The sequence below is a fragment of the Lactuca saligna genome, chromosome 4, assembly GCF_052625555.1.
Source record: "Lactuca saligna cultivar CGN05327 chromosome 4, ASM5262555v1, whole genome shotgun sequence".
Taxonomy (NCBI): domain Eukaryota; kingdom Viridiplantae; phylum Streptophyta; class Magnoliopsida; order Asterales; family Asteraceae; genus Lactuca; species Lactuca saligna.
The window spans coordinates 279,507,730-279,517,574 of record NC_136420.1 but is presented as its reverse complement, the minus strand read 5'-3'; the positions used below and the strand labels follow the sequence as shown (position 1 = coordinate 279,517,574).

The 9,845-nt window shown below is 37.0% G+C and overlaps 2 protein-coding genes across 2 annotated transcripts; both read left to right on the top strand.

Moving 5' to 3' along the window:
• Positions 1 to 6,414: 6,414 nt before the first annotated feature.
• Positions 6,415 to 7,889, top strand: LOC145040695 (uncharacterized). The gene is made up of 2 exons (XM_078988603.1): positions 6,415 to 6,503; positions 6,607 to 7,889. The coding sequence occupies exons 1-2, from the start codon at positions 6,437 to 6,439 to the stop codon at positions 7,887 to 7,889; spliced, it is 1,350 nt and encodes a 449-aa protein (XP_078844729.1). The 5' UTR covers positions 6,415 to 6,436.
• Positions 7,890 to 7,993: 104 nt separating this feature from the next.
• Positions 7,994 to 8,942, top strand: LOC145040694 (uncharacterized). Its single transcript, XM_078988602.1, has 2 exons — positions 7,994 to 8,081; positions 8,164 to 8,942. Exons 1-2 carry the CDS (start codon positions 7,994 to 7,996, stop codon positions 8,940 to 8,942), a joined length of 867 nt encoding a protein of 288 aa, XP_078844728.1.
• The last annotated feature ends 903 nt before the right edge of the window (positions 8,943 to 9,845 follow it).

The window sequence follows — 9,845 nt, the reverse complement described above, 5'->3', positions numbered from 1 at the left end:
GACCACCTAGAAAAAAATTAGAATATATATACTACGGAGATAAACATGATGGTGTACAAAATAGAATAGATGAAAATAATATTATACAAACTTTATAGTTAAATGGTAGAAATGACATTTTAAAAATTAGATAATTGGAAAATAGTATTTTACAAAGTATTTTAAAAATTAGGGACAATGAAATTTTAAAAAAATATATAAGTGGAAATTATATAACATATTAAATTGAGTGGTGTCTTAAGAGCAGTGATATGTTTTAAGCCTCAACTTATCTGTTAGTAGGTTGGCTTCTCCGGTTTTAGCAGACACTTTTAGTTTTAGCCGATCACTTCTCATATTTGTCGGATTCCTCAATTCTTGATTTCTCATCTGCTTATCCGCTCCATGTTTTCCACCACTTATGATTATCTTCCTAATTCTGTATCTATGTAATGATGTTCTTGTTGATGATGGACTGCAAAATTCCTCAATCCTAGATTTCCCGTCACTTATTCAATACCAATTCTCTTCTTCGTTCTCTCTTTATGTGACGATGTTTTTGTCGATGATGGTATGTATCAACCGCCCGACTTCATTCAAAGTTATTTTCCAGTAAATCTTCTATATTTCAACAATTATGTGACATCTTTGAAGGATCAAGTCATTTGATTTTCATCTTTTGGAATCTAGGGTTACATCCAAGATAAAGCACATTTTGGGGGTTTTCTGATTTTATAAGGACCTAACATATAGTGCTTAATATTTTACTGCATTTTTTATGATTGGTGTTTTTGAAGGTATTGTGACCTTAAGTTATAGGCAAATAGGCTTGTATCGTTCCCCTTTCATAATTTCTAAGTGTAGTATAAAATTTTCTTTTATTTTCCTAAAATATCAAGTAATTTCTTAAGGGTAAACCGATGTATGTTGCTGGTGAATAGTAAACAGAGGAAATCCAGTTCAGAATGCCTTTAGTAGGACACCTTTTGGGATTTAGATGGTGTAAAAAGATCACTAGCTTTTCGCTTTAAAATTACATTAGAATCTAGAGGTATTAACTAAGATTCTTTTAAACTTGTATGATTGGTACTATTTGGTTGGAGTTATTGATTGTTAGCCTGATAAGATTTTGAGCTTTATTTTGTATTGGGTTTTATGATTGAGCATATTCGCTAGGAAACCCTAATTAGTTAGTCTATACATTATGTCTTTCTCTTTCATTGTATTTGTACTTCTCTTTGATAATAATACGAAACCCTAGCCGTTATATGTCTTTCACTTGTTAGTTTACATGGTATCAGAGCTCAGTTGATTATCTGTAATTTTTGTTTTTTTTTGGGGCGAGTTACTGTTCATCGGTACTATTCACAGATTATTGTTCATCGACGTTACTGTTCATCGGCGATTACTGTTCATCAACATTGTTCATTACACTTTTCATCGGCACTGTTCATTGACATTGTTTGCAATTTTTGGTATGGTTTTTCTTGCTCGTTTCTGTATTTGGTTTGGTTTGATTTGTTCGTTTTGTTGGTTTTGAGGGTTATGTTTCGTCTAACTTTGTTGATTTTGAGATCTTAATTGTTTTTGCTGCTACTCGTATTTACTGTTTGACTGATATTGAAATATGGCCCTAAAAGATGATTCTCTCCAGTCTATTAGTATTCAACTTGATGGCAAAAACTATGCCTATTGGAGTTATGTTATGAAAAATTTCTTGCTGGGCAAGACTGTGTGGGGGATTGTTACAGGTGATAAGAAGAAACCAACAGAGGAAAAAGCTAATAATTATGCAACTTTACTGGATTCATGGGTGATTGATAACTCCAAGATCATTACTTGTATTAATAATTCTGTCATCCAGTCTATTGGTACTCAGTTGGCGAAATATGACACGACAAAGGAGGTTTGGGATCACTTGGCTAGATTGTATACTCAGTCTAACTTTACAAAGCAATATCAGTTAGAGTTTGATATTTGAGACCTCCAATAGAACAATCATTGTGTTCAAGAATTTTATGCAACTATGTCAGAGTTGTGGGATCAATTAGCTCTTACAGAACCTGATGTGTTGAAGGCTTTGAAGCCTTATATTGATAGAAGGGAAGAGCAATGTTTGGTTCAGTTCTTGATGGTATTATGTTTAGATTTTCTAAGTAGATCAATCTTGCATCATACACGTCTTCCCACTGTTGATTCGGTTGTTCACAAGTTGATTGCTGAAGAAACTCGTATCAAGTCGCATGCTGACAAAGCTCCCAAGACAGGCATTCCTACTGTCTTTGCTGTTCCACAACGACCTTAATATTCAAACTAAAACTGTCCCAGAGTTGCATTTGATGAGTGTGCTTTCTGTAAGAAGAAGAACCATTGGAAGGCAAATTATCCTTTACTGACAAGCAAAGGAAGGCAAATTATACTTTGCTGACAAGCAAAGGAAATCGACAGCAACAACAAACAAGATCACTAGCACAGTCTCAGTCTTCATAATAGAACAAGTTTTCTACACAGTCATGTCCCTGATTTTCATATTTTAGGCCACCACAGTACGCTGCTGCTACACCTTCAGTTGAGAATGAAATAGATTTCACACCACCATCAGCCTTGGATCCACAGATTGTTGAGCAGTTCAGGCATTTCTTAATTAGCAATCCAACTGCCATGTTAGCTTCTATGTCTCATTCAGGACTGTTTTCATCCAACACGTCAGGTATTCCTTCATCCTTGTGGATATTCTGGTGCATCTCATCACATGTTACCACATTTTTCATCTTTTCATTATCTTCTCGTACACCTGTCTATGTTATGTATTCTAGTCCTACACCCATGTCAGTAGAGGGTGTTAGTTCTATTGTCACTCCTTATATATCTTTAACAAATGTGTATTACATTCCTACACTTGCTTTGAATCTTGCATCGGTCAGTCAGTTGTGTAAATCTGGTTGTTGGGTCTTCTTTTCTGATTCATTCTATTGTGTACAAGATATTCGGTCTCAGAGGGTGATTGGTATAGACCGTAGACTTGGAGAGCTTTATGTCTTAGAGCAGCTACATGTTGCTGATGTTGCTGCATCTAGTCTCGATTTGTTGTCTTTTCGTTTAAACCATTCATCGTCTCTTTTTTATCTTTGGTATTCTCGTTTGGGACATGTGTCAGCGTCTCGTTTACAGTTTTTGGTTTCCATTGGTGTGTTAGGATCTTTGAAATTTGATGATATTTCTGATTGTTGTGTTTGTAAAGTGGGAAATTTTTTTGCTTTACCGTTTAATAAAAGTGTCACTTGTTCTGTTGCTCCCTTTGATATTGTGCATAGAGATGTGTGGGGTCCCTCTCTGATCACCTCCAAATCAGGAGCTAACTATTATGTTTCATTCATTAATGATTACACTCGTTATACATGGGTTTATTTTATGAAGCACATGTCAGATTTTTTCACCATATATAGTGAATTCAGAGCTCTTGTCAAGACTCAACATTCTACTGTCATAAAATGTTTTTGGTTTGATTTGGGAGAAGAATTTACCCCCAATGATTTTAAACAGTTATTGGCATCTGATGGAACTGTACATCAATCAACTTGTATAGACACTCCTAAGCAGAATGGTGTCGCAGAAAGAAAACATCAACATCTCCTAGAAATAGTTAGATCCTTACTACTCTCTCCTCAAGTTCCCAATATGTTTTGGGGAGAAGCTGTTCATACCGCCACTTATGTTATTAATCGCATTCCTACTGCATACACTTCGGGGAAGTCTCCTTATGAAATCTTGTTTGGACAACTCCCAGATTATTCTTCATTATGAGTGTGTGGGTGTACATGTTTTTTATAGAAGCCTCATGTAGAGCGAGATAAGTCTTCAAAATTACCTCTTTGTGTTTTTTTGGGATATGGTATTGGTCAGAAAGATTATCGATGCTATGATCCTTCAAATCCGAAATTGTATGAATCTCACAATATCACCTTTTTGGAGCATATTCCATTCTATAGCATTCCTATTCAGTCACATGATGCAACCCAAGATGAGCTTCGTACTATTGATCCATTTAGCATTGTCATTGATGATCCACCACATGTCACTGGTCTACCACTTGCTGCTAATCCACCACATGCATTTGATCCACCATATATCGTTGATCTTCTACTTGCAAATCATAAGATCCCCCTCCATCAAGGCCTTATCGTACTAAGAAGTGTACAAAGCTTCCTGACTTTGTCTATTCCTCTTACTCATCGGTGTTTGCCTCCTTTATTGCTAATGTACATCGTCTCTCTGAGCCAACAGCCTACAAAGAGGCTATTTCTAATCCCCCTTGGCAGACCGATATGGTTGAGGAACTTGCAACTCTTTATCAGACTCATACATGGTATCTGGTTCCACTTCCACCCGGAAAACACACAATTGGTTGTCGTTGGGTTTATAAAATCTGTTGGAGCATGAAAATGTTCTACAAATAATGAGTGATAGACTGATAGTTAGGTTGTATTTTTCCCTTATTGTATTGTTGGTGTATTTTACTCTCCTTCATATATAAAGGGAGAGGTGGTCACTTTTCATGTAATGCATCTTTTCTAAAATGTAATCACAGAGAGAGAAATTATGGGATCTCTCCCTACCAAGGGATATTCTTCTCTCCCACCCACGTTCTTTATGCATTCTCTTTCTTTTCTTCCTTTCCCTTATTTATCTATGAATACTCATTAAATGTTCTTCATATTTTTTATATTTCATACACGATATATTCTTGATATTATCTTCCGCATCCACCGTTCGTATAAAAATGGGTTCTATCAATTAGTATCAGAGCCGTACCTTGAAGGTTTAATCGACTAGTTCAAGAGAACGAATCCGTTTCGATGATTATCTTGAAGATTTTTTGTGTTTTTGCAAGAATTTTCGGATCCAAACCGGAAACGTTTTGATGAGTTTTCTATTTTTCCGTGGTGATTCTTGCTTAGAAGAATAATTATGTTGCTGCTGCTCACACAAATTCTTTGCTGGAAATTTATGTTTTTGAGGTTCTAAGTATTTTTCCATTGAAGAAATGAAGAAAAATGGAAGAGGAAATTATTTTTGTAGTCTCCAAAATGTTGAAGAAATTGTTCCAGGAGATTCTTTATTCTTAGAGGAAAAGACACAAATTATGAGATTATTTTTCTTAAAGTGATGTATCTTTTTTTACCCAATAACTCTTCTTCATAGAGGTATGAAGTTCTTATTCTTCACAATTTTATTGTTGTGAATCTTTTGTTTCAAGAGTTTGGACGTATTTAAGTGTTTGCATAAAACACTTTGTCATTTTTGCTCTATTGGGTAAAATGTATTTCACTCACTTTTGCCTTCCCAAGTAAAAAACATATGACATTGTCCAATCCCATCACCTTTTGTCCCTTAAAACCCACCTGCACACTCATTTTCCTTTGACCAAAGCCCTTTTTCCTCATCTTTATTTATCAAAAAAAAAAAACAAGATCTGTTGATGGACCGCAGCCTCGGATGTGAAGGAACCTGGCCGCATCCTCTTTCTCGGCTGCGGACCGAGGTCTGGACTCCATATCTTTGAATCTTGCTGATGAACTGCAGTCAGACCGCAACCCGCTCCTTTTTGCCCTCAGTTCGGATCAGTGCCTTGGTTCAAACCGTAATTAGTTGTTGTCATCTTCTCGGACTGCAGTCATCCAATAGACCGCACGTGCGAGCCGCAATATCCTTCGCACCGCAACTAACTTTTCCACCCACAACCTCCCCCTCGTCTGCAGCCACCGCGCCTCTTAGATACGAAGCCACATATGATCTGCCTTCCCCCCTTGCGTCCACACACAATCAAACCCTTCCGCACCCAACCTTCCATCCACAACCAACACTTCCTTGACCTCGGTTCAGCTCGTTCTTCATCCCCCCTCCTCGCTAACATCGGCCAGACCCTCCCTCCTCCCTTCTCTTCTTCCTCCTTCCTCCATTCTTTCCCTTCCTTATTATTCTTTCCTTCCCTTATCTCTTCTCAGCCCTGTTTTTTAAACCCGCTTATTATTTTTTTGTTCAGTTTTATTTATTTGTTTATTAAATAACTTTTTTCAATAAATTATTTTTTTAACACCAATTTTTTTATTTAGTGAATTTTTTATTGACAAAATTGCAAAAATGGTCCCTGTGTTTAAAAAAATTATGCGACTTTGGTCCAAAACGATACTTTGATGCACCACTGGTCCAAAATTGGATTTTTCCATTGTTTTTGGTCCCTCCCATTAACTTCCGTCCATATAGTCCGTTATATGCAACAAAGACGGGGGTATTTTCGTCTTTCCACCTCCATATCATCGATTACCGCCATATTGAATGATATACACAGTTAATGACCCTTCACTCTACGCACTAAACCCACTTTGTTGATCGAAAACCCTAATCGTTCATTGAAATCTTGCATTTGATCATCAACCGCAATCGTAAGTTTGAATCCATGAGTATGGTCCAAATGTGGGAAATCAGGCCAAGAAATCAGTGTTTTGATGCAATCCGAATTTACGGTAACGTACTCTGTTTCTTACATATTTCTTTGAAACAAAAAACAAAATCTTTTACAATCCATATAAAGTAATGTTTTTTTGGTTTGGTTCATGATTTTTACAGAAGGATATCCCACGATGTTCACTATTGAGCTCCATCATGGAGGGAGGTTCACAAAATTCCCAGGGATAAGCTACATTGAAGGAAAATTAGACCACATTGACTTGGTAGACATGGATGAGTTCTCTGTGCATGAGTTGGACGAGGTGATGCTGAAGCTTGGTTATGATGTACCACCAGTCATTTACTACCACTATCAATTGCCAAATGGAGATTTGGAGTTTGGTCTTAGAGCTCTAGGGAATGATATTGATGTACTTAGTCTTGCACAGTACATTGAACATCATAAGATCATCAAGGTATACACTGAACATAATGAAACTAAGTTACTTACATACTTTATGTCTCCAAGAGTTAAACCTAGGGTCATAATTGAGGAAATAGCAGATGATGTGCCCACTGCAACTGTTGGTGATCAAGATGTCCCAAATCTTGAATTGTGTTTAGTAAGATATGAGACACCCGAATACAATTCAAATAAGAGATTGAGGTTAGTTGATGGGAGTCAATCATGTAGTAAGAAATTGTGTTTCAACTTGGAACACACTGCAACTGTTGGTGATCAAGATGCACATGTTGAAATTGGTAATGAAGGTGCAAATATTAGTGAGCAAGGTGCAACTGTTGGTGGTCAAGATACACATGTTGAAATTGGTAATGAAGGAGCAAATGTTAGTGATCAAGGTGCACCTGTTGGTGATCAAGATACAGAAGTTCATGATCAAGGTGCAAATGTTGGTGACCAAGAAGTAAATACAAGAGAGTTTGATACCTTTGATGACCAACCATTTCAATTTGAAGACTTTGATCCTTTCTTTGATCAATATACTTTTAATGATGGTAATGATCAGAGTATGGGTGTTGGTGCAGAACTTGGCACAGGACTAGGGGAAGTTCAATTTGAAAGTGAGGGAGTTTGTGAAGGACTTGGTGAAGGAGGTAGTGAAGGGGGTAGTGAAGGGAGTGAGGAAGATAGTGACTTTCTTGAAGATGAAGAAAACTATGTACGTGATATTGAGGTGGACATGAGTGATTTCTATATGAATGTTGATCTAGATGTTGAATATGTTGACAGAGGAAAAGGTGTTGAGACTGAAAATGAAGTTGTTGATACAGAAGATGTTGAAGATGTTGAAGTAATTGATAATGATGAATGGGACTCATTAGGTGAAGATAGTGATGATGAAAGAAGGAAAGCAATATTAAAACAGATGGGGAAGGAGAAGAAGTGCTCTCTTGGTGAAGTCCATACAGTTACCCACAGGCTGAGCATGGATTCCGTCTAAGACATATTTATGAGAACATGAGGAAAAAATGGAAAACAAAAGAGTATAAAGATCACTTATGGTAGTGTGCAATAGCAACCACAGTACCAGAATTTGAACACTACATGAATGAACTTAACAAGTTTAATAAGGATTCTTTTGAGTGGTTGAAGAAAATCCCCTCTCACCATTGGGCCAGAAGCCACTTTTCAGGTTATATTCCCTAAATTAGGTGAAGCTTTACTAGTGCTCATTGTATATGGTTTAGTTCATATAATTTTCTTGTTTAATACAGGCAGAGCAGGATCAGATATATTGCTCAAAAATTTATGTGAGGTTTTCAACAGTAAGCTTATTCATGGTAGGAATAAGCACATCATAAGTTGTCTTGAGTACATCAGGCAGTACCTTATGAAGAGGATTTACAATGTGAAGAAAGTGATGTCCAAAGCTCCAGGTCCACTCACTCCAACAGCATCAAAGTTACTTGAGAGAAATAGGGAAGCTTCAGTCGAATATAGAGATAGATGGAATGGGACTGCAAAGTATGAAGTTTATGGTCCTTGGCATGACCAGCATGTGGTTGACATGACAAATATGTCATGTACATGTAGAAGGTGGGAATTGAATGGGATTCCATGCAGGCATGCCATAGCTACAATACATGAAATGGCTGATAGTGGAGACAAAGTTGGGGAGCTTTACACTTATGTCAACAAAGTGTATTGGCTTCAAACATGGAATGAAGCTTACTCTTACACTGTGGACCCTATAAAGGGTAGAACCATGTGGCCAAAAAGTACCTGTCCATTTCAATTAACACCACCACCACATCACAATCAACCTGGGAGACCTAAGACCAAGATAAAGAGAAGTCCAGATGAAAAATATAATAAACAGATGCAAAATCATGGTGCAGGTGAACCTGAAAAACTTACCAGAAAGTTTGTTAGTGTCAGGTGTGGGAAATGCAACAATAGGGGTCATAACTCAAGGACGTGCAAGGGTCAAGGTGGGAATGCAGGAAGCAATGAAGGAGGGAATGCAGGAAGCAGTCAAGGAGGGAATGCATGATGCAGTCAAGGAGGGAATGGAGGTAGCAGTCAATGCAGGAATTAGTGTATTTTGTTTAAAAACTTATCTTTTGGTTTAGCACAACTTTTGTGCATTTGGATGTAATGGTTTAAAACTAGTTTGTTGTAATGGTTTTATTTTGGTCTTTTAGCCCTTTTGGTCATGAAACTAATGTCAACCTTTTGTCATTGGTGAAGAAAGATGTTTATGGTTTATACCAATTGTTGGTTGTCATGTTTATGGAACACATTTATGGTTATAACAACTGTTTTCTGAAACAACAAATAAACATTAACATTAGGTGATAACTGCAATACATTTTCATTATATCCTTGAAAAGGGTACAAATTTCTGAAGTTGTCCAAAATAACCCTAAACTGATATTACATTATCAAATACCAAAAACTACCACATTCCCTTGTTACAATTTCATAAGACAAAAAACACCCAAAATTACATGCAACTACAGGGGTCCCTAATTGCTTATTACTAAATGAAAAGCACCCAAACCACCACAAATAGTAACCAACTTGCAAACAAACACATCTTCAATCTTGCCACTTGATAGTTTACATTGTTGATATTCCTCAATAATCCGGGTATTATCAACATAGATCGTGCACACATGGGAGGATCAATCCATCCTAAGAATCGGCATCTGGAACCCTTCACGTAACAAAATAAACCCTAAACATGAGGGTGATTTTCCAAAATGAGGGTAAAATAGCAAAATCGAACACTTACCTTTTGAGGGCAGGAAAGAAACCTCCGACCAAGGTTTGCTGATGTCCAGGAGGTGTGAACCACTGCTTCCCTACCACAGAAACACATCACCATTTTAATTTTTGATCTCTAAGAAATTGTGAACACAGAGTAGGAAGAGTATGAAGCTCGTGAAGTTGA

Bases quoted from the DNA above. Each gene is read 5' to 3' on its own strand.
- LOC145040695 (XM_078988603.1), top strand. From the start codon at position 6,437: ATGAGTATGGTCCAAATGTGGGAAATCAGGCCAAGAAATCAGTGTTTT. The intron at 6,504-6,606 runs GTAACGTACTCT...TGATTTTTACAG, and splicing joins TGATGCAATCCGAATTTACG to AAGGATATCCCACGATGTTC.
- LOC145040694 (XM_078988602.1), top strand. From the start codon at position 7,994: ATGAATGAACTTAACAAGTTTAATAAGGATTCTTTTGAGTGGTTGAAG. The intron at 8,082-8,163 runs GTTATATTCCCT...TGTTTAATACAG, and splicing joins GGCCAGAAGCCACTTTTCAG to GCAGAGCAGGATCAGATATA.